The sequence below is a fragment of the Zonotrichia albicollis genome, chromosome 6 (assembly GCF_047830755.1).
Source record: "Zonotrichia albicollis isolate bZonAlb1 chromosome 6, bZonAlb1.hap1, whole genome shotgun sequence".
NCBI lineage: Eukaryota > Metazoa > Chordata > Aves > Passeriformes > Passerellidae > Zonotrichia > Zonotrichia albicollis.
Window position 1 is genome coordinate 59,263,482 of NC_133824.1, and position 25,394 is coordinate 59,288,875.

At 39.2% G+C, this 25,394-nt stretch overlaps 1 protein-coding gene across 2 annotated transcripts in view; it reads right to left on the reverse strand.

Annotated features, from left to right (window-relative positions):
• The window catches only part of ARID4A (AT-rich interaction domain 4A), a 46,534-nt gene that overhangs the window by 10,338 nt on the left and 10,802 nt on the right, over nt 1-25,394 (reverse strand). For both annotated transcript variants that reach the window (XM_074543983.1, XM_074543982.1), the window contains exons 6-15: nt 20,717-20,796; nt 20,520-20,614; nt 19,826-19,958; nt 18,377-18,456; nt 16,604-16,680; nt 15,016-15,182; nt 5,603-5,675; nt 3,231-3,325; nt 2,813-2,910; nt 1,239-1,467 (exon numbers count right to left, since the gene is read on the reverse strand). In XM_074543983.1, coding sequence (XP_074400084.1) covers nt 1,239-1,467; nt 2,813-2,910; nt 3,231-3,325; nt 5,603-5,675; nt 15,016-15,182; nt 16,604-16,680; nt 18,377-18,456; nt 19,826-19,958; nt 20,520-20,614; nt 20,717-20,796 — 1,127 coding nt within the window. The remainder of the gene's footprint in view (nt 1-1,238; nt 1,468-2,812; nt 2,911-3,230; nt 3,326-5,602; nt 5,676-15,015; nt 15,183-16,603; nt 16,681-18,376; nt 18,457-19,825; nt 19,959-20,519; nt 20,615-20,716; nt 20,797-25,394) is intronic.

A 25,394-nucleotide genomic window follows, 5' to 3' on the forward strand; every position in this document is an offset into this window, starting at 1 on the left:
ACAGTCACCTGTGGACATCAAGGGCAGAAATTTGTTAGCTTTCAACTCTAAATTTCTCATTTTTAAAAGGCACCTTGAGTACTCAAGGCAGTTGCTGCCTGGGACTATCTGCAACTGATTCTTAGAGATCTAGCACAGGATTATCATTTGATTTATTAGAAGTCTCTTGATGGGATCATTGCTTTTTAGTCAGAACAAAGAGCCAATTACCATAAAGACAAAAACTTCTTACATTTCTTTATCCTTCTTTTGAGCTTTCTCAAAAAGAAAAACAAACTCAAAAATAAATGAACAAATGAAGAACAAAGCTAATGTCATGTCAGGAAGTTCACTGAGGCTGATGCAGCTTGGAACAACCATTTTCATTTAAACAGAAACATAACAGAAGTCTCAACCTGTGTTTACACCATGTCCTTTCATCTATTAATCTATAAGGCCACATATTTGCTTGAAAAGCTGCTTTGCAAGAAGGACTTCAACAGAATAACATTTTAGTCAAACAGAATCTTTAGAACTTGAACAATTTAAAAGCAGCAACTGTTGTCCTTCAGTAGTCATACTCTATTGTAAAGAGCACAAAATGTTCTTTTAACATAATTAAATGAGTGCTGTAGTCATATTCCAACACCTTTAAAGTACTCATGGTGTTCAGTATTCTCCAGCTGATGGGCCACTGATCTGATCTATGTAGCTCCTAATACAACTCTCACTTCTACAGCATTTCAAGACAAATGAAGGCTAAACTTAATTGTTCCTCCCTCTACTTTTTTCTATATGCTCTAAGATTTGAGTGTTTCTTCTATTAGAAGAGAAACTGTGATAAAAACCAAGCTCAGAGAAACGGGTCTTCCTTTGATTCTAAGATCCACAGCAGGTTTTTGATATTCCTGTTTCTTGCCAGAAGGCTCCAGGTTCCATGTGGAAACCCTCACCCAGAACCAGACTGTCCTGCTGTGTTTCACTGCTGTGGTGAGAACAGCTCCAAGGCACCCCTGAACCACAGCACATCCAGCTGAGCCTGAGCAGATCCCAGGCATGGTGTGGAATATGAAGGAATAATCAAACTCTGTGTCCAGGTAGAACAAAATTAACAATTAACACTCACAGAACTCCACACTTGGACCAGTGCAACAATTCCAATGTGCAGCTGCTGCACAGGGAAAACTCACTATGGGAACTGTTCCCTACACAAAGGGGCTTTGTTAGGGACTAAAAACAAATCAGTCCAGACCACTCACCCTTGGGGACCTTAGTTCAACTTCTTCTTTCTCACTTTCACTGCTGGAATAATTTTCTTCTGCTTCTTTTTTAACTTCTGTTGGGGGCATTTTTTGTTCCTCTTTCACACTTTCCTCCATTGGTTCCACGTGTTTCTGTGTCTCTTCTACCACTTTTGGTTCATTGTGATGGATGGTCCTAAACTGAATGTTTGCAGAACGGCAGTACTCTTCAAAACCATAAAGATACCTACAGACAAGCAAGGTCCCATTTATACTTTATGGTTTATTTTTCATTTATTGAAGTGCATAAAACCTATTTTCCTGCTCAGTAACTTCAGGAAAATAATAATAAAAAAGCACACAACAACTAAATAAAAATATAAAAGCTAGAGAAGACTTTGAAGTGAAACAATTTTATAACAAATACTGAAAAAGAATACAGAGGTGCTTCTCATATATTTAACTCCATTTCCATCCAGTTAAGAATTCATGACAGTAATGCCATGCATGAGCTTGCTCTCTGGAAACTGCCTGTGCACTCTCTAATCCAGTTACAGCTGACAGAGGTATGAATTAGTTTATTCCTCAAAGAATTAATATGCAAGTTACAACACACTATCACAGTCACAACACATTTTCATGTGTCCAAACAACATCATCATTATTTCCATTTAAGCAACCCAGTACACATTTACCAATGACTCTTTCCAGGACAAACACTCTTCTCTGTAAAATACAGACCTTAAACATGTGCCCAGTTCAAATCCCACTGAAGAGAGTCTCAACATTGGCTTCTTCATTGACATTAACATGAGCTGAGTCATTACTCATCCCTATTTCCAAATTTCCTTAGGTTTGAGTCAAGAGAATCTCATTCTTCCCCTTTTACTCAAAAAGCCCAATTGTTTCTTGTCAAACTTCCAGGAAGATAAACAATAAAAGTTTTTATTTAGAAAACAAGCTTGAAAAATGTAATTCCTGAAAGGTTTCCAATTCAAAAGTTAAAACACAGCTGAAAAGTGAGGGTGAGAAGAAAAAGATTTATGCATTTGGTCAATGTAAATAATGATTTTACTATTTAATAACTCTCACATCCACCATAGCAATGCACACATTTATTCTACAAATTCTGCAAAGATTTTATGTAAATGTACAATTTAAGCATGCCTTTTTTCAGTCAAAACCTTTCACAAAGTTAAAGCAACTGGTATAAAATTCTCCTCAATGCATATGAGATTTAAAGATTAAGGAGTCTTATTACTATTAATTGTCTAACTGATAAAACTGAATCTGCCAAAGCTTATTTTCTAAATTTCAGTGGTTTACTCTGAAAAAGCATCAGCACAGGAGGAAAGTGAAAGTTTCTTGGTAAAAAATGAGTAGAATTCTGATGTATTGGTGCAACAGAACTTATTGCCCTGACAGCTTCCTTCTTTCCTCCACATCAGCACTGGAAAATGCTCAGAATTGTTCATTAACTGAAGAATATAAAATACTGTCTCTAACTACCAAAAACCTCTTGAATATTGTACAAGCTATAGCTAGGAAAAGAAAGGAAAATGTCTTCACCCCTATCCAATACAAGAACTTACTTTCTATAAGCAGTTTTTACGTTGTAGGAAGCAGCTGAGTTCAAAATAGGAATGCCAAGGTCCATATAAATTTGCTTCCATACAGCACCACTTTCAATCTTTGGGGGAAAAAAAAGAGAAAAAATTAAGCTCATAGGTTTTGTTAAATAAGAATATTAAGGAATAATATCTAAAAGAGCTAAAAGCCAAAGTCTTTTATAACCATTGAACAGTTTGGTTTGGAAGGGACCTTAAAAATCATCCAGTTCCAACCCCTTGCCATGGGCAGGGACACCTCCCACTATCCCAGGTTGTTCCAAGCCCCATCCAAGCTGGCCTGACCACTGCCAGGGATCCAGGGGCAGCCACAGCTTCCCTGGACAACCATTTACAGATATGAATGAACAGCCATTGAATTCAGGGAACATCCAGCACTTACATTGTCACACCCACCCTGCTGATAAACCAGCCTAAAAAGTTTGAAGAGGTTCAGGTCCTTGTAGCCCAGAACTGGTGGTTTATTGATAGGAGTACCTGAATGAAATAAAACAGAAACAAGTTATCCCCAAGAACAGCAAGGTGTCTCTTGCATTCCTTTAGCACACATTTGATTACAAGTATTCTTCTGCATTTTAAAATCTGTATTTAATGGCTTAAGGTATGTTCCCAAGTCAGTAAATTCCAATGACCAGTTAAGGCTTCACCCTGTTTTGAATGCATCATTATCCTTGGGTGGTTTATCAGCCTCCCAGGTTTATTAAGAACCTCCATCCACCTGGCTGCATCCCACTGCTCCTCTCCTGAGCAGGGAGCACAGGCAGAACTGCAGGAAGCTGCAGAGAACACCTGAGGAATGCTGGAATAGAGCAGTGTGTGAAGAGATTAACTAAAAGCACCGTGGGCTGAAAGGAACGAGGAAGAAGCACAGAATGTTGGATTAGGAAGAGACACTCAGGCAAATTGTCAGAATGTGGAAAAGCACAAGGACGTGACAGGACATGAATATTTGGGGCAGTTCCAGGGAAAAGAAAGAACTCAGCTCAGCTGAGTGGCAGTGACACACAGAACAGTAATTATCTGCAGAAGGAGAAACCCAAAGTGACTTAGGGCAAGTGGCTGCATACGTAGACAATAATCCTCCCAGCAAGGAAGAATGCCAAACCCTCCTCCCTGCTGCTTTGGATCTTCCCTCATCTCCATGCAATTATATTTGGAATCATTAAAATAATTTTATAGGACTTTGGGAATACTGTCATGATTCCATGAATCAAAACATTTATACTGAGAGAAGAGAATGTAGAACAAATCTGCTGGGAACAGAAATCTTGCTATAAGGATGGAGAAGGAAAATAAAAAGCAAACAGGCAAGGGGAAAGTCCCAGTCCTGAAGAAGTCCTGTGCATTGCTCAATCCACAGACTGGCTTGAAAAATATTTCATGGACTGAGTCTTCAAATTCATCATACAAATGCTTTCTTCTTCTGCCTTCACAAGGTCCTGACATCCCTACTGGTTTTGTAGTCTGTGAGTGTTTAGGAAAGAACGAGAAGGCAAGAAAACAGGAAAGTGGGAAGAATCAGGCTACATGAAAGGAAAACTCTGGATTAGCCCAGCAGCAGAATGATTTCTTTTCTTTCCCCCTAACTTAGCCTTTTATTCCCCTAAGGCAGCTTATTCTCCAGAAACACTGGTTATATACACAGGAGGCCTTCAAAATTATATTGGATGAGCTCCAGAACACTTTGCTATAATACATGCTCAATTTCTAAACCTCTGATAAGAACTGGTAATATTGAACAGCTTTTGGATTGTGCTTTTATGATTCTGTGCTCTAGAACACCCCTCCTTAGAACAGACCCTCTTTTACAAAGGCAGCTTGATTTCCCCATTAATTTCAACAACCTCCCACCCTCAGAAAAGAAAGGGGCAAATATTCAGACTCTGCAAGTACTTCATGTTTCACCCTTAGCTCTGGTCATTTCAAATTCAAATACATCAACATTTGCTGCACTCTGTGCTGCTATGGAAATATCATTCAGGTAGCTGCTGTCAAGAGAAAAGAAAGCTGAAAAGGGAAAAGGGCAGCAGTTACATCTATAATCTACCTCCACACCAAGGCTACTGCAGCATGAAAATGGTATTGGAAATACAGGATGGAAATGGTGACTTCATGTGTAAAATTTATCAAACCAATATACTCTAAAAGACAAAATTCTGCAGGCTTGAGTATAGATTTTTAAAAAGGAGAATAAAAGCTTCCATTTTCATGTCAGTCTCATCACAACTGCACATGCCTTATGCAACAGCAGCTCTCCCAAGGCAGCAGGTACATCCTGCTCCCTTTGCAGAGCACGAGCACTTCTGATACTTCTGAAACCAATCCCTCAACTATTCTAATTTATTAAGCCTCACTTAATTCTGCAAAGACAGATGTTTAAAATACACTATTTTATTGTTGTATCTACAGGATAAAATAGAATCTTTTAAGTTGTCTCTTCAGGTATCACTGCTCCATTTGAGCACAGATTAGAGGATGGCACATCTCCATTCTGTGCTGGTTGGATTTCACCGTCCATGGACAGACTCCTCAGCTTCCAGCCTGGGATTAACAGCAGCAGAGCTCTCAGCCATGGCTGTGACAACCAGAAATTAACCAAGGGCTTATTTAACAAGTGTTGGGAACATAAAAAAGGCTTTGTGAAAGCAAAACAAAACCAAAACACCTCAGGGAGGATCTGAGTTCCCTTTGAGTGCTGTGCCATTAAAGAAGTGGACTGGAGATAAAAGAAAAAAGAAGAAAATTCAGTGGTACCTCTGTCTTCCATAAACTTGTAAAGCTGTTGGAGGAAGTTGTCCCTCTCTTCAGGATCAAGCTCTTCCTCAGGCTGTGAAAATAAATGCAGTCATAAATGAAAACAGCAAATATGCAAAGTAATCATTTATTTGTACAAAAGCCTAAGAGCAAGCACTCAACCCAAACCACTTCCTATTTGGCCCTGAACCCATGTAATGGTGAAATATGCAGAAAACAAAATTTACTCAGGAAGACTGAAGTGGGAGCTCAGGAGGAAAAGAAGAAAATGCAAGTCAGGGAAAGCATCAGTCCAGGACAGAATGAATGAGTGACCCTCAAAATGAAAACTCTGATACACACAGCATACCTGCCTAGCACAGAAGAGCTCTGGTATTTACAAGACTGAAAGAATTCACAGGAATTCCAGGTTTTTTTTTTTTTTTGTTTTTTAAGGTTCTTTCTATTTGTTTGGGGCTTTTATGTTTAACTAATTTTCCTTATCCCAGCTTTATCTCAGGTTGCAGATCAATTCTTTCTCCAACAGTACCTGCTCCAAACAGTATTTGTTTTGTAATTAAGTTCCAATGCTTGATTTCAGCTTATATTTGGAAACACCTTTAAAATCACTTCTATAATTCATTATTATTATAAATTCCTTAGTTTCACCTTTACAACTTGAAGCCTCAAAGAGATAAACACTATGAGATAAATTTATGGCAAGTAATCCACAGCATGAAACAAAGAAATTCCTTTTACTCCAGTGAAAATTATTTAAAATACAGTAAATTATTAACAGTAGGAAATAATGACTACGTATCTTCATGGAATTTTCAGATTCTAGCAGAGACCAAAAACAAACCAAAAAAAAAAATAAACCCCTTTTTCCTGCACTGCTTTCTGCATGCCACTTTCCTCCTGCCAGCCTGGCAGTTTGCACAAGGCAGGCTGCAGCTGTCTTGCAGGAAAGACGTACAGTACGTGTCAAAAAATCTTATCATTACATTATTAAAAATAACAGGAAAGTGACAAGCAGTTCCAGAAGGAAACCAGAAACAACAATTTAGATTTCAGTCATCTCTGCATCCTGTAAACTTTAAGCTTCAAGGCAAGGAGATAGGCAGGGAAATGGGGATGTACATGCTAATGCCTTGCTAAGCAGCAATCTGCCCAGCATCAGAATGAATCCCAGCCCTGGCTGCTTCACTGAATTCTGAGCTTCTAAACCCAACAGGGCTCAGCTACAATCAGGCAGAGACAATATCTGTGTCTTGCTACACTAATTTTTCTTGTGGAATAATTGGAGGAAATTAAATGTGTAATCACAATGCTGTACAGCATCAGTTACCATTTGCTCAGCACATCACAGGGATTATATAAGGAGAAACAGTTATCTATAGAATTAGCATGCTCTTCCAGGTTATCAAGTGAAGTATTGCTATAGAAACCACAGCTTTTTTCTCTCCATCCAGACTGCAAAATAACTTCAAGATCGAGAAATTTCTACCATCTACTGTAATGTTTACTGGCTGAAGGCAGTACAGCTCAAACTGTGCAAACTAAATACATCTAATAACAGTAAACATCCAGAAATACTTCTGAATAGTTGAATTAAAGCCATTTCTCCTGTGTGGGCACAAAGCCAAACCAGAACTGTGGGTCAGAACAGCAGAAATGTAGGCTAGAAACAGCAATCTTGCAGCCAGAATTTAGCCCTTCCACTGAGACTGAGTGGAAGAAATGCAGATGAAGCCAAGCAAAAAGGGAAGATGAAAAGTGTTATAGGGTGGGGACATAAAAGCTGGCTGCAATAATCATCCACCTGTGTGAGACATCCCAAAGTCTGCAGCTGCTTCTCTCTGTTGGTGGTTTAAGAGCCCTTTGACAGAGGGAGGCTGAACTGTGCCTGGCACTGAGGGCAGAGCAGGCACCAGAACCTTCTGAGGAGTCCCCTGAGTGAGCCCTGAGTGACTGCCACCACAGAGCACAGCCTGCATCAGCTGCTCTTCTGCTTCTGGCCAAAATGACAAAGACCAACCCCTCCTGGATATGCTTACTGCAACATGAGGATTAAATGTCTTTTTTTTACCAGGGTTATCTGTTTGGAACTGGACATTAAAGAATTCCACAGAGCATTTGCTGTTCTGAGTGAGTCTGACTATAAATATATCAGCCATCATAGAATTAGAGAATGGGTTTGGTGGAATGGACCTTAAAGATCACCCAGTTTCAACCTCCTGCCAGGGGGGTTCATCTAAGCTGCTGTAAAATCTGCACCCAAATCAGGGAAACACCTGAGAAATGTTGATGCCAGAACCTGTGATCACCATCAGAGAGCAAATGGAACAGGATGACAGTGCTGCTCTCCACAACTCACAGCTACTATCCAGGCATTTCTGCCCATTTTAGACTGGGCAGAAGTAAGTTTACAGAGATAATTATTTAAAACCTGTTACTGAAGAGAGTTCTGTCTCTCCATTTCATTTTTTTCTTATAGAGATATTGCAAAAAGGGGGAGACTATAGTCAAAGGTAAGTCCAAGTGAGAGGCAAAACAACATGAAAATTTTAAGCTGCAAGAGTTCAAAACTGAGACCTTTCTGCTGCTCATCCAATACCCACAGCTAAATGCAACATGAGAAAAACTTGATAGTTTCAGGATGAGAGGCTGAATTTCATTTAAATGAAAATAAATAAAAATCTCTAAGATGCCCCTTTTCTAATTTAAAGATTGAAATTTTATGGGTTTGAGATTTTTTTCCTCTTTCTGACAAGCAGGCCACATCTGTTAGAGAACACTGGAAACAGTAAAACAATAAAATTGATCATGAACATTATATTTTTCTTTGTATAATGGACATGTTCCCTTCCCAACTCTATTTCTTATGAACATTATTAGCATTCATGTATTTTCTAAATCTATCTGGTGAGCACCAGCACCATGAAACACACAGAAATGTGTAGAACACTTGTGACTGGTTTTGCTTCATTTGGTTTTGAGTCACCTAATTCACCATGAGCTTTGCCTCTGTCCTTAGCATGTTTTTCAACAAGAATGTGGCTCTGTTATCCTGACTCATCATTTACTCTCCAGAAAGATGTTCAAGCTTCTGTGGGTGCCAACCTTTAGAGCTGAGTGGGAGCACAAAGGATGAAATAGTTGCTTCTGCAAAAGAAAGAATGAATCTCTACCTCCAAGCACGTACACCCTGAACTCAGGCAATCCAAGGTGGAGCTACCAGGGACAGATCTCTCTTTTATGTTATAAATAGACTGACAGGACCATAAATGCTTCTGTGAAAGAAATGCAGGTGAAGAGGAAGAGCAGCATCCACAGGATTTGGAGTTCAGAGGAAGAGATGATCAAGACAAGCTGCCAGAATTACAGTAAATGTAATTTTGTTGCTTCACAGTACTTCAATGAGATTTCATCACTTGCACATTTGCTTTCTAAAGCTGAGCTTGAAAACTAATTAAGGAAATGACAAGAATTAAACTGATTGCAACAAGTTAACAGCTTTGAACCACGTGGAGATGAGCATGGTCTTCAAATGTTAATTTATACCAACAAGAAACCAGAAATTCCACAAACCAACAATGACTCATTCCAGAGCTGTGCCTCAGTTTGCAACTTCCCTTGGAGTGACATTCTGAGAATGCCTCTTTGCATAAAACTGTGAGCAAGGAAGGCTCTAAAGAACATTTGTGCATGGCATGGTGCAGGCTGTGCTTCACAGTAGCCACAACTCCTACAAATGCACACATGCATGAGAAGGAGGATTTGCTAATCAATGTTTAGCTATTTTTAAAGGCTATTCTGTGCATTACACATCACAGCTGCTTGGGGGGGTTTATATATATAAATCACAGAATCTCAGGTTGGTTTGGATTGGAAGGGACCTAAAAACCCATCTTGTTCCATCTCCTGCCATGGGCAGGGACACCTTCCACTATCCCAGGCTGCTCCAGCCTGGCCTTGAACAATTCCAGGGATGGGGCAGCCACAGCTGCTCTGGGCACCCTGTGCCAGGGCCTCAGCATCCTCACAGGAAATCATTTTTTCTTAGTATCTAATAAACCACTTCTTTCTGGATATCACCCTTCATTAACTTTGAAATGACTCTTTTCCTGTATTGAACTTTCAGAGTCAGCTATTTCAATGTTATTTTAAAATACAAATAGGCTGCAACAGACATGGCAATTTGGGAATGATTTTATGTGATCTCCCACAGTTACTGAGAGCAGAGCCTACACAGGGAACAAGAATTATTTTGAAGCAAAATGTAAATATTTTAATAGTCAACTACTGATTATTCGTAGGAATTTCAAGCCTCCTAAAACACATCATGGATTTCTCATCCTTCCTTTATGGACTTAATGCTAATAAAATATATGGAAATAACTTATGAGAACTGAAATCCTTGCTTATTTGCAGAATAGGAACATTGGAAAATGCCTCTGGCATCTTCCCTTTTCAACAATGTAAAGCAACTGTGACTGATTTTTTCGATGCTGTTGTGATGCAAGAACCTTAAAAAGGTGAAATGAATGCACCCCGTTAACCATGCCACACATCCATCCTCCAGCTGACTGTCAGAAACAAGCCTTGAAGAAAATCCCTCTCAGCAAACACCTGCAGGTGCCACAACTCTTCCCTCAATGAGCCATGGAGACCTGGAATGTTTTTCTGAAGAAATTCCTTGCCTTTAGTCTGGTCTTCAGTGGATGGATCTGTGGAGAACGTGTACTGAGAAGATATTTGAAATAACTGCACGTTAAGATCTTCATTTTAATGGAATCAGAATGGTTCACAGGGAGACACAGCCAAACCCAAATATTGCTTACACATCCCCTTGTAAAACAGGGAGGATTTCAATATTTAAGCTTGAGAATCCAATGTGATGGATCTCAGTGGATTCCACAGCTTCTCCTACCAGCACATTTACCTGGCTGGAATCCTTTGCTTCACTGCTTTATGTTTAGATTAGATTCTTCTTCCCTGACAGAACAGCTTCAAGACAAGCAAATACAGTAGGAGATATAACTTGTTTTGAACAAAAATCAGGTAATGTTCAAGATTCCAAAAGCTTTGTTTCTATGTGGAGATACTGGAGTTAAGATTTTCTCTTTCCTTTTAGCTGCAGTGCACAGGCTGCCAAATGTACCCTCCAAACACAGTTGACTATCTTCCTCTGACATTGAAAAATGGGTAAGAAGCAAAAGCAATATTCAGATTTTTATCTAAATTCAAATTAATTGAATTATTCTTTTCATTTTCATTCAATAAAGATTTTATAATACCTCTGGATTTTTTTCACTTTTTATGAAATGTGTTATTAAAATCTTAATTGCTAATGGAAAATAATCCTGAGTTGCACCATGTATCACCAAAATTCCAGCAATTTGAACATGCTGAGTAGCTCTGTGTAATGCAATCCCTGTTAGAGCCCATGACAAGCAATTTCCACATTGTCCTCCTTCCCAGTCTGCTCTGGACCACACAAGTCACTCACCAGGGGTGAGGAGGAGGAGCACCAAACCAACCCCATGTTCCCCCTCCTTAGCTCACAAAAGCCCTGTAAACCTGGTTTAAAATTCCAACATCTCTTAAAGATGCCACAAAAGGCAACACACTTAGAAAGATAAGTTTCTGTCAAAATAAAGCTGCAGATTTTTAAGCTAGTTACTGGAAAAATGGCAGGATCTAATGAGACCAGCTCCAGCAGATCTCTCTGCTCCATCATCATTATAAAAGATCCTACTTCAGAAAAAAAGGATCCTTTCCATTCCAGAATTAGACTTTTCTGACTGACTTTATCCTGTGATTATATATTAAGTAGGTCTGTGTCCATTTGATTATTTAATGATGGCCTATCATGCCTGGGCAGCAGCTGGACAGGCCTTGTCAGCAAAGCTGCTGTGCACACCAAAAGATGGGAATGGGGGGAAATAAAAAGGTATTTTTAATAATCTCACTCCTATCTCTAATAATATAACCAATTACAGTGCTAAAACAAAAAGCCTACTGAGAATATTCTGGGAGAGGATGGACAGAAGCATTTTTTGACCTTGATTAATAAAAGGAAGCACTCCATAAAATGTAAAATTTTAGTAATTCAACATCTGTATTCAAATACAGGCAAAAAAAAAAAACCCAATCACTCACTTGTCAAATCTCTCTGCAGCCAGTATTACTGCCTTTCTAGGGAAAAAACCCAGAAATTCCTTAAATTCCCTAAATGCTGTCTGTTGCAGTATCTAGCACGGCCCACAATTAAAAATATGTATTTTAACAGCTGAACCAGGAATCTGACTTAATAGGCCATCATGTCAGTTCTGCTGTGACATTATCTAAAAAGATTCATATCTACCCTCTGTTACACTGCTTCAGCATGAAGATGCTCACCTTACATTCCTACTTGTCACCTGCAAATAATGGATTCCACAGCTTCTCCTATCAGCACATCCACCTGTCTGGAATCCTTTGCTTCACTATTTTACATTAAAATCCTTCTTTAAAAATAATCTCTATTGCTTTTACAGGAATGTCTTTTTTTTTTTTTTAAATCACCAAGCTTCCCCCTCCCCCTTCTTTGTTTGAAACACACAGCATTTTATGCAATAGGCATGAAAACTGATAATAAAAATGGATACTAGAAAACTAGTACAGCAATCCTTGATTTTCAGTGATTGATACTCTGAAATTTTAACCAATGTTAATACAGACAGAGCAATAGAGCCTGCAACAGTTCACACCCTGCAAAATGTGGCCTATTCAGTCTTTTTCACTGCAAACAGAGGGGAAAAAACCCAGAGGATTTTACATTTCTGCACACATTCATCTCAGATTTATCTTATCATACCATTATTCTTACACAGCCATCTCCTCCATTTTCCAAAACACTGATACCCGAGCATAAAATACCCATCTAAAAATAGATTTTTATTGTCTATTTTTTTTTATTTTTACCTGGAAAGATCTCCCCTGGCTGCAAGCTCCAGCAGACAGTTCCCAGCTCAGAAACCCAAGTCAAACCCCCATCCCCAAGCACCACGCTCACATCACACATCCAAGCACCCGATCCTTACCTAGCAGCTGCATTCTTTCAAACGTAAAATGGTTTTACTTCCTTTCTATCTAATCTGCCCACTGCCTGCACATATTTTCAGCCTGACTTCCAAATATTCGCTCGCGTTCGCTCTCTCTCCCCGCGCGGCGGCCGCGGTTAACCGGCATTACTTACATTCTCTTCCGCACGGGGAGGGGGAAAAAAAAATAATAAAAAAATACTAATCAAAAGAACTAGGGAGACTAAGGAGAACGCGAGGCATTAGATGAAAGGCAGAGGAAGGGCCAGCCCATCTCCGAGCCCCCGGCCAGCCCCGGCTCCCGCGGCCGCTCCCCGCGCAGGCGCCGCGCCCGCTCCCGGTTGCCCTGGGAACGCCGAGGCCGCCGCCAAGCGCCATCGGCCATTCCGTGAGGGAAGGGAAGGGAAGGGAAGGGAAAGGGAAAGGGAAGCGGCCTTTGACCTTCCTGCCCACACGCACAGGCCGCGCCGGGGCTCCGCGGGTCGTGGTTTTGGGGGTATTGTGAGAACAAATAAATCCCGCAGTGCCTCCTCTCCCCTCCCCACCCCCCACCTCCGCCCATGCTTTTAAATCTAACATCCAGGTTACAAGCAGGGAGCAGAAATAGAAGAGAATTCTGTAAAAGCAGTTCTGATGGCATGAGGAAAACTGGTTAACTTCATGGAAAAGGAGCCACTTGAAATATTCGAATGCAGAAAAAGCTGTTCTTATGAGAATCGTGGAATCACGTGGAATCCCTGGGTTGGAAGGGACCTTAAAATCATCCAGGCCTAACTCCCTGCATGGGGACACCTTCCACCAGATCAGGCTCCTCCACGCCCTGTCCGACCTGGCCTGGAACAATTCCAGGGATCCAGGAGCAGCCACAGCTTCTGTGGGCAGCCTGTGCCAGGGCCTCAGCACTCTCACAGCCAAGAATTCCTTCTTCATGTCTAACCTAAATCTCAGTCAGTTTAAAGCCATTCCCCCTGGCCCTTGCTCCAAAGTGCCTCTCCAGCCCTCCTGGAGCCCCTTTATGCCCTGCAGGGGCTCTCCAGGAGAACACCCCCAGCTCCACGGCCTCCTCTGGGGCAGCCCCCACCGCTCCCTGTGTGCTGAGGACCAAGAGCTCCAGAGGGGTCTCACAGGGCAGAGGAAAGTGAAAATTCCCTTTTTGAGGCAGCCCAGGGCACGTTCAGCTTTCTGAGCCATGAGCACTCGCTGCTGGCTCAAATCCAGCCTTTTACCCAAGCTCTTCTCCACAGGCTGCTCTCCATGAATTCCTGTCCCAGTCAGGACAAGCCACAGCACGTCAGACAGAAAGTGCATGCACCACGTCATTCTGTGATTCCCAACCTAACAGGCACCAAGGTCTCTCCTCTGCTGCTCCTAAGCAGCATTTATTGCCCTGTGAATCAGCTCATAGTTTCAACCTCCTGCTTTTGCTTGAAATTTTTGTCTTTTTAAAACCACACTCCTGTTTACTGAAACAAGTTACTTTTATGTAACCTACATACACATGCCTTCTACAGTATTTTATTAATAGGCTAAAACATGGTTTATTATCTTTATAAGATTTTTAAAGGTTAAATAATTTAAAAAATTATATTTAAATATAATGTGAATCATTTTTATTTTTAAAATTATTTTTAATATTATTAAAAATATTTTTTAAATTATTTTTTAGATTAATAATTAGTTATTTGAAGTCTGCAATGCAGACTTTTTTCTATAATTACAGAATATTACATAAATTTATGAAGAGGGTGAAGAAGAAGGATTAGTTTTTGTTGTATATATATTACTATATTTTAAAACTTTAAATTCTAAGGTTTTTATTTTGTGATATTAGAAGTTTTTATTTAAATTATATACTCATAATTTTAGTATAATTAATTAATTCTGGAAGCTTTCTCCATGGCTTCAGGTCAAATGTACTGTTCTCCTGAGGGTTTGTGTTTTTTAGTATAGAAATTTTAAAATTTTTAGTATCTAGAGTTCTAACACATACAAAGAAAAATGCAAAAGGAAATTACAGAAGAGAAATACAAAGATACTGTATTTAAGGTGGATTACTACTATTAGGCTCAACCTAAGTTTTTTGGTTTTGCCTTTTCTTTTGACCCAGAACCTTTCACTCTTCTCTGCCTTGAATTTAGTTTCTGAGATGGGTAACAGGAGACAACTTGCCACTGTTCAAAAATCCCAACAGAGACAACTGTAGCAGAGAGAAAAGACACTGAAGTGAGCTGAGTCTGAGAACAGCATGTTGGAAAGTGCAGGATTTTCAGGCAAGCCAGTCATGAAATTATCCCTGAAAGATGACTGAGATTGTCCAAAAAAATGGCTGAAATTGAGCAGACTCACCGCCACTTCCTCTGTTTTCTCTTCTCTTTTTGGCTCTTCTTCATCAGTTTCTGCAGCAGCTCCATCCTCCTCATCACTGCTGGAGGACTCCAGGATCTCACTGATGTCCATTTTCCAGTTCCTGGGCACAGCCCTGCTGCTGAGAAACGTGCTTGCCTCCTGTAGCCCTAGAGGGGAAAGGGCCCTGGCTTTACCTCAGCTGCAGCATTCACAAACACAAAGTTTTTTTTATTTCCTTTTCAACCTTCTTGTAAATCACAACACCAACTGAAATGCAATGAATCCATCACAGATCAAGCACCGTAGCTTACTTTGCTCTTTCCAAATACCATGGTTTAGATTTAAAAAGAAAACAAAAACCAGCACTGCCCAAAGAGATGTGACATTAATGTTTGGAACAGAGGGAAAACATGTTAGTGAGCAAAGGAGTGATGGGACAGGCACAAGTTACATTTGTAAAATGGAAATACCTCAAATTCTTTCCCTTTCAGAGGTGCTCCAAGGGTGGAAAACAACAAAGCAAAACAAACCCAGATAACCCCAAAATCTGCCCCTCAGTCACAATAAAAGACTTTAATAAAGGAGGCAGAAAAACACCCAAAAGAAGAACATACTGCAATGAACTGTTCAGTGTTAGCAGAGAAGAAAAGGCACCAGTTTTTAACGCTGCTGACAGAAAAACCTCCAGACATTGGTCTCAACTCTCTCTTTTTTTTTTTTGAAACCATAAACCATTAGTACCTTTGGTTCCAAAACATTCCCTTGTAGCAAGGAATGTCACAACCCAATTATGTTCTCCACAGGAAAAAAAAAAATCCCTTTCTTCAATTTATCTCAAACCTGGCATCTGTTCTTTTTTTTTTGGCTGTTCTAAAGTTCTTGTACTGTGAAACAGCTATTAAGAACAAAGTAGAAGAGAAATCATATAGTATTAGAGAAATCAATCAAAACCACCTCAACCTTTTATTTGAAGCATTTTAAATTTTGGCTTGTTAAGCAGCTGCTGCACACCTTTAGTCACACCAGATACTGTTGTTGAGTCTTGTTGCTGGGTGGCATTTTTAATTATAATTTTTAATAAATACAATCAAAACATTTCTCCTTAACACATTTCATGTGTTGATGGATTCTGGTATCCATGTCATCTACCCATTCATCCAATTCTGTAATTATATTTTTAAATTAAACATTAATCACAGACTTGTTATGAAGTGTACACCCTGCTGTCTGGGTATCTTTAAAGTAAACATGTGTTTTGAGTGTTTTGAGCAATAGCACAAAATTTTAGCATTAGGAGAGGTAAGTCTATATTCCATTGCTCACTTCAAATAGACTACACTGAAAATATTCTATTAATTTTCCACACATTTGGACTGGATCAAAATAATGAAATAAAAATCAAATAAAGAAGATTTCTAATAGACAAAGTTATATCCAAAGTTTCTCTAATTTCTCCCATTTAAAATTGTTTACAAAATATCCAAGAGCAATTATCAGAAATCAACAGGTCATCATTTATCAGCAAATGTTAAAAGAACCTTTGTATGAAATGACTTATTTTAAACACCTAGAATTTCTTTTAAATTACCTTTTTTAGGAGAGGCCTCTGATTTTGGTAAGTTTTGAAGATCTAGTTCCTTAATGTCTTTTCTTGCTATTGAGTAACTGTAAAAAAATAAGGTTTTGTGATTACATCACAGAAATGCAAGCATTTGATTTAGAAAAACAGCAATTTCTAAAATTTTCAATTATAATTCACTTGCAAGGTCCTTGCTAACAACTAATTGCCTAAGGCTCTTGTTATTGTATGGTCCAAACACAAGAATAAGTAAGTTACCCAGGGTAAGTTTCCAATCTTTGAAATCCAGGCATTAAAGCATCCTTAAGTAATTAAGAAAACTTGGTAAATGTCCTTTATTTTAATTGCTTAATCTGCACAAATTTGCAAAGGTTAAACATGCAGGCAAAAAAAAAAATTCTGAACTGAAAATATGCACAAGATTCAACAGCTGCTCTCCAGAACAAGGATCTAGCTAAGAGGACAGAAAAGTCCTCTATTTTCAAAAGGCCTTTTTACTAGCACAGAACAACAGTGAAGCCAATTCACAGATTTGCATTGATAGACAGTTGATTTTAATTTTTAAATTACAAAAGTGTTCTCAGAGCAAAACATATGGAGATTGCTCTGTTCCAAAGTCACACTGGATATCCAGTCACTGAGTTACAAGAGAAATCCCAACCAAAATGCAGGGAGAGCCTTACAAGTGAGTTAGTCTAACACATTTTTTTTCCTTCTTTCATTATTTCAGAAAATGTGGAGTAAAACTTCACAAATCAGAGGCTGTCATTTTCTGAAGTTAAACCTATTAGGCTAAGGGGAGAAAAATAAATCAGACAGAGCAGATCAAGATGTTCTACCAGTAACATTTAACCTTCAGCTCAGAGCCAGGCTTATCCAGAAGGCTGATGATATATCCAAATGAAGAGGCCAAAATGAACGAAATCTTCAGGTATTTGAAGTACATTTCAGTAATCAACTAAATAACCTACTCAAAATCATGGCTATCAAAAATCAAAAACTGCTCCCTTCGAAAGAAAGAGGGTGACAGGTGGCCTTTGGCAAGGAAGTTTTAGTTACAATGTGTTACCACAGATGCAATAACAGTGAAGAGAAATAAAGGGCAGCAGCCTTTTAAAAAACCCCAAAGCAGCCTTCATGCTCTTATGAATACATAATTCATTATGTAAGACATCTCTGTCCCTCTCTCCTCCCTCTTCCCTTTGGAGTGGAGGATGGACTAACAGGACTTTTCTTTCTTTTTGAAGGAATGTGATTCAGATTCTGTAAACATTTTCCTTAACAATTCTATTTGAATTCTCTTTTCCATTAAAAAAAAGGAGACTGAACCCTTATAAACTCTCTAAACAGCTATGGACATCTGGGCACTAGAGGTAAGAAAGCAGACACTCAAACTACTACAACTGACACCCATAAAGAAGTTAATTTAAAGCAGTAAGGGAAAAAATTAAAACCAAAATTAACTTTTAAGGATAAAAATTATGAAAAAAAAAGTAAAAACATCCAGGTGTTTACACTTTAAGCTGTTGATATTTTTACATGAAGATGCACCAGAAACTTTCTTGATTCAATGAATTCTTGTTGCTACACACAATGGAAAGAAGGGTGAGGAAGCACAGAGGGAGTCAGCTGGAAATAGATTGTGAATGCCAAATGTGTCCATCCAGCATTACAGAAACTGCACCCTTTCCTTTTGGAAGAAAGAACATCTCCAGGAGCAAGATGTGCTGAGTTTCCCAGTTTCCCCCCACAGATATCTCAGCAAAGTGAGCTGCCACTTACAATTTGGAATCTGCAAAGGATCGAACCAAACACTGATCCTTCTTCACGGTGACATCGTCATTGCAGCTCGGTGACACCACCTGAGGAGCCAAATAAAACATTCCTTTGTAAAAAAACAAACTACACACCAAAACCAACCAAACAAACACCTGATCTTGAAAGGAAAGAAATATAAACTCTGATTGCTGTTTCTTCTATTATATTTCCAGTATTGGATAAACAAACCTACTTCCATTTGTACTACTAAGGCCAACAACAACAACACATTTCAAGAAGCAATTTACCCCAAGCTATTGACTTGTTCTGTACAAGCCAAAAAAGTCTAAAATTTCATTTGGAAACTAATCTGCTGAGGTCACATCACAGGATCCTGTTCATTCACTCTGCTTTTTTAGTTCTTGTTCACACAATATTTCTTAAAAGCATCTATTTAAAAAATCACAAACCCACTTATTTTATACTAGCTTCTGATTTTTGGCATTTAAACTGAGACTGAAGTTGGTTTTTGGTTTGTTTTGTTTATTGAGATGTGGATAATATAAACCACTGTGAATCCACCACATCCTTCCACAGCAGTATCATCTCTAGGTCTAAAGCAAGTGATAAAAATACATTTGCAGTATTTGTATTACCACAAACAGAACAAGTTTGTTTTGCTCTAGAACATATAAAAGCAGAAAATGTTAAATGTAAATATATGACCTCCAAGTACTTAAGCCACCAGTTCAGAATCATGTTAAATAAAAATCTGTCATTACTAAAAGGAGCTACAACCAGAACATGTAAAATACCACTTTTTAAATTGAGGTACATACAGGTGGATAAGGCAGTGTCAGCTGTTTACTCTACATTACACCATTTCTGAAAATAGCAAAAATTTTTCTACAGAAAGCAACTTTTAATATGCACATGTAAACTTTTTGTGTGTATCAATAAGATGCAAAGTCTCTGCCTTTACAATAGAGGTCTACTTGAACTTGGATTTATTTAATGTATATTTATTATCAGCAGTGGCAATGAAAAGCTGTATCATTTATAGGCAGTCAAATAAAAACAAGCACCAACATCTGCTCTTGGAGTAACTGACCAGTGAAATGCAAGCATCAAAGAAATCAGTATTTCATAAAACTGAAAGTCTTGGGAAAAAGACAATTACATTAAAAAAAATCCAATCCCATTACAATTAAAATTCATAAATCTAGATCCTCTTAAATTGCCTGGGAGTGCAAGTCCTAACATACTTTATTTTTAGAAGAAAAGTATCATTACACACTGATCATTTTGTATGCAGTTCTAAAACACTTGAATGCCACGAAACTAACTCACACATCAATGTTAATCTCTGCTTTCCTACTCTTCAGAGATACTGCAAACACTTGTATTTTTAGCCACCATGGGAGTAGAGCTTAGCCTGAGTGCATTCACAGCTTTGCTGCAGAAGGAACTCACCAAAGCTGGGTACCAGTCTGCCTTCTCTGAATTACAAGTCACACTCACAACCTTGCCAAGCAATTCATCGTTGAGGCGCCTCTTATCTTCATCCTCTTCTTCACTACTTTCTTCTTCCTTTTCATCTTCAGTACTGAATTATCAAAATGTATCATATTTTAAAGTTTGTCTGAAGTTACTACTTGAAAACCAAAAGAGCTTACAAAAAGATTTTTCTTCCTATTTCGCAAAGCTTCAAAAACAAGTTATGATTTTAAGAGCTGAAATTGCTTGAAATACACTTAAATATTAAGTGCACTTATTCAGTAAGAGGAATTTTATAGGAATTCTTTCTAAGCAGCAGTATTTTACAACAGCATCATGTTAGAATTGGAGACATGACTCAGGTTTTGATTGTGCACAGACATGAAACAGAAAAATGCTCTCTACCCCAAAAATTAAAAAGCTCCTTTTTTTTTTCGGTGTTCAATATCAAGAAGGTTAAAAAATCCTACATTTCCTATTAGATGAAAGAAGCAGAAATGTTCTGAAGGATACTACAGGAAAAAAACCCTTCAATTTCACAGTATTGCCAGCATATGACCATGGCCATCAGCTGTGCACAAAATTCAGGTGACAGAGCATTTATTCAATGGGACTGCTTCAGTTTTAGCAAAGAACACTAAAGGAAAAGCAGAACACTCCCAAAACTCACACAGGAAGAGAAGATCTTCTCCCTCTATTTGATTTCTTCCCAATAACTGGAGTTCCAAAGTGCTCTGGATTGGTTAGTGGCAGTTGATCAAGTGTCTGCACAGAAAAGGGGGAAACAACAATGGTTTGCAAGATCTTGTTATTAAAAAAATATGAATTAAATATTTCTTTTTAATTCCATGCCCACCACTGCCTTACCTCACTTTCTGCAAAGTGCCTTTCTCCCTTCAAGCATAATGAAGTTCGTCTCAAGGTCCTTTCATCACCGTCATCAAAAACTAGGGGCAAGCCAAGAAAGCCATCAGCACAAGCTGATCAGATCTCAATCCCAATCTACTGCTTATCCCACAATCAAGAACATTCTCTAAAACATCACTTTCAAGCCTAATTTACTCTCTCTTTAGTCCACAAGCAAAAGGAAAGTCAGTATTCAGGATTCAGTCTTGGAATAGATTTTCACAGAGAGATTCAAGCCAGGACCAAGTAAGGCTTTGGATGCAAGTCTCAGTGTCATTTAGACATTCTTCTTATCAATACAACTGCACGTTTCAAACCACAGGCCTGGCTGCACCCCAGTTACTATCATCTAGCAATCTCTGGGGTTTGTTTGGTTTTGTGGATTTTTTTTTCCACCCTATACATTTCTTCCTTACTTATCACCATTTAATAAATATGGTACTTTTTATTTCTCCTCTTGCTATGAGCAATCCCACAGAAAGATCAATGGAAAGAAAAACAAGTTTCTGCTACACTATCAATGCCATCTTACAAACAGATCAAGCTACTGGAAAGCTGCAATTCCAGGTCTGACACTTGATAAGGAATATTTAGGACAAATCCTGTTGTGTGAAGAGGAAGTTCCATCAATTTCCATCAATACACAGCAGAAGGATAGAACACCATGAGGCAACTGCAAGCTTTGCTGAGAAAGATCTGTTCTTCAGTTTAGATAAAACCTCTTCAGGAAAATGTCCCTGAAGAGAAGAAAAGCAAAGTTCCCAATTCCCCCTGACTGCAAAGAGCAGAGCCCAGGTGGCTGCAGGCTGGAATCCCAGCAAGGTCCAAGTTTATTTGTATGGGGTCAAAGTGCAGAACAGAACAATTCTCCATATTTAAACTACTCAAAACAGGCTTTGTGCACTAGTGAAAGAAAGTTTCAAGTGCTGTGCATAGCAGCATAGTAATTTTGGCATACTTATAAAATTAATTAAGCTGGATAAGATAAGCTTTAAGGTTCCTCCATCTTCAGAGTAAATACTGCTGTGGTATGCTCCATATGCTCCACTAGTGAATTATCTTAATGGCTCACAATTCACTTTTCCCCCTCCAAAAAATCTCAAACTACTAAATTTTCAAGAATAATCATTTTAGGGGACAAATGGCTGGTGACTGGCAACAAGTAACTTGATTGAAAAAAGCAAACAGAACCTAATACTTGACAATGAAACCAAACTGCTTCTTTTTATTTATTAACTCCAAAATTGGAAGCTCTATCTCTTTATTTAAAGCTAGTCCAGTAGAGGGATAAAGCAAATAAGCTGTTCATAAAGCAGATGACATATTCAGGTTTTCCTCCTTAAAAGATTAAATGTTATAAATACTGAAGGTTAAGTAAAATACCCTCAGTAAAATACACTTAAATTAAGACACAAAGGAAATTATGACAATCAAGAGTAACAATTTATGCTGTGGACATGTACAAAGCACCTGCAACTGCCAGCATGGCTGCAGAACTTAGAGCAAAACATCCTTGCAGAACAACAAAGTGTAAAAGAACAGCATAAACAAAGATTTCCTTATCTACATAAGTGATCACTTTAATAAGTTTCAACAGAGAAAGGATAGCACCATTTGTCATACAAAAATATCAATTATTTGAGTTACTAAGGTGGAGCCAAGTAAGGAGTCTCTCCAATTAATCATGATGCTTGAAGTATTTCATAATTGTAGCTACTTGAAACTTGCTTCTCCTCTAGGGAAAACACTTGACTGTGCCTGACTGAAAGGGCAACCAGAAATTCACCCTGATAAACTCAGAACCTTTAAAAATACAAACATTTCTTAAACTGAACAGGCCTTGTGGTTTCCATCTCACTCTTCAGCAAAATCTGCTACACCAAAGTACTGCTCATATCCATGTCACCCTGTGAGTGACTCTTTAATGCCAGCCCTAGAGGATTTAAGGGAATGTCTGTCCAAGGCACAGTATCAAACATGAAGGATTCTGTAAATATAAGCAGTAAGGCAGATGGCACAGTTTTTGGCTATGAGATATTTTGAAGCTGTGATAACAGTCGTGTCAGAAGAACTTAATACACTCTAAGCTGCAAATTCATTCCTCTTTTTAATCTCATCCAGAAGCAAGGTTGTTTGACTCTAGCTAAAATGCCTACAACTAACAATCAAACTAAAAAATTTCAAATGAATGTTCTTCATTCCTTCAACAGGTTATTGCTCCAACTCCAAATTCTTCAACAGCAAAAATCCTAAAGGTTGTGTTTTATAAGGGAGAGGGCAGGAAGCAGGAACAGAAGACAAGGAGACATCTTCCCATCCACACAGACACAGTGAAGTCACCAAAGGATGTGTTTACAGTGTCACCATTCTCATCTCTAAAGAGGAAATTATTGTCCTGCCTTTCCAAAAAACAGGGGTGAAAAAGCAGAAGCCCTTGAGGTCCTCCCATTGCCTCATCTCTCAGTGGGTGGGGGAAACAGGGAGAGGGAAAGGGAAGGGAAAGGGAAGGGAAAGGGAAGGGAAAGGGAAGGGAAAGGGAAGGGAAAGGGAAGGGAAAGGGAAGGGAAAGGGAAGGGAAAGGGAAGGGAAAGGGAAGGGAAAGGGAAGGGAAAGGGAAGGGAAAGGGAAGGGAAAGGGAAGGGAAAGGGAAGGGAAAGGGAAGGGAAAGGGAAGGGAAAGGGAAGGGAAAGGGAAGGGAAAGGGAAGGGAAAGGGAAGGGAAAGGGAAGGGAAAGGGAAGGGAAAGGGAAGGGAAAGGGAAGGGAAAGGGAAGGGAAAGGGAAGGGAAAGGGAAGGGAAAGGGAAGGGAAAGGGAAGGGAAAGGGAAGGGAAAGGGAAGGGAAAGGGAAGGGAAAGGGAAGGGAAAGGGAAGGGAAAGGGAAGGGAAAGGGAAGGGAAAGGGAAGGGAAAGGGAAGGGAAAGGGAAGGGAAAGGGAAGGGAAAGGGAAGGGAAAGGGAAGGGAAAGGGAAGGGAAAGGGAAGGGAAAGGGAAGGGAAAGGGAAGGGAAAGGGAAGGGAAAGGGAAGGGAAAGGGAAGGGAAAGGGAAGGGAAAGGGAAGGGAAAGGGAAGGGAAAGGGAAGGGAAAGGGAAGGGAAAGGGAAGGGAAAGGGAAGGGAAAGGGAAGGGAAAGGGAAGGGAAAGGGAAGGGAAAGGGAAGGGAAAGGGAAGGGAAAGGGAAGGGAAAGGGAAGGGAAAGGGAAGGGAAAGGGAAGGGAAAGGGAAGGAAAGGGTACAAACTAGCCAGGAACTGCTGAACAGCCAAGGGAGCATCCTGGGAAAGAAGGGAGAAAAGTGACATTTCTGCCGGGCAGAGCCCTTTCCTCCAAACACATTCCTTAATGAGGAACACTGACAGAAGGGGGAAAGGGATGAGTAAGCAGCACAACCTGGAGGAACAGTCTCTGCCATAATGCTTGGTCTAGTCCCAAGAACTGAGTCCAATATGTTCCATACAGCATATTGAAACAGTGACAATAAAATGGAAAATTTCTGAATTTTGCTGCATCTTGACCTTGTCTGCAATAACAGGAAAGAAACAGAATTGGGTTTTTTCTGTTTGTGGAAATCTACACAACCCTAACCTAGGACAGAAAAATAAAAACAAACTTTCCACTGGTGATCAATACAACACTTTGCAAGAATTAAAACAAAAAAATTTACTACAAGTTCAGTGCCTCAAAATGCAACTTTAAACTTGCTATTGATGAGCTGGTATCTTCCATTCCCTGTCTATAGCAGACTTATACACACCATCAGCAAAAATCCACTGACCCTGGCTTTACAATAGGGCTGTCTCAAGTTTTTTGCTCCTGTCTCAAGTTTTCATGTATTTAAATACATAATATTAACCAGTCAACTAATCAAAATCATTTTTAGGAACTGTGAAGAAGCTTGTCACAAAATACTACAGAACAGTTTGACTACATCTTGTTTAGAAGTATATATATAGCTATATTATAAATAGATTTAAGGAAAAAAGAAAAAACCAGACAGAAAAAGGAGAAGAGAGCAGAACTCCAGAGAGAACATCCTCATGGCAGTTATGAGATGACTTCCACAGAGCCACCAGTGTCACCAGGACAAGGCAGTGTCTGTGACAGTTCTGTCACACTTACAAGGGAAAACAACCCTCAAGGCTGCATCTTCAAATCCAACAAGTTGTGTTAGTGCTGCTGCCCAAACCAAGAGAGATTAGATTCTGCACTGCAGGGAAACAATTTGGTCTCGTTTCCCAACTCACTGAGAAACTTTTAAGTCACCAAGACAATGAAATGAAAGCACATACCACAAATTAAAGCTGCTCAGTGTCACTGTGCACACTGCATTATTCTCACTGGCTGCCTGGCAAAGCAGCAATTTATGAACTACAAGAGATGCTGTCTAGGAATGTCTTGACTAATGTGTGCAGATTTTCAGATATTTTGGGTCCAGCTGTGGAAACAATATAGAAAAGTACCAGGAGCTGTGCAGGGCCTGTTAAATGTCCTTGTAGAGAAGGGCTGTACCACTAATCCATCACTGCAAAAGGATTTAAGAGCAAGTTCTGCACTGTTCTGTGCTACTGAGACACCACACAACTCACATTCAATATTTTTAAATTCTTTTAAGTGAGCTCAAGTTCCTCTTACAAAAATATATT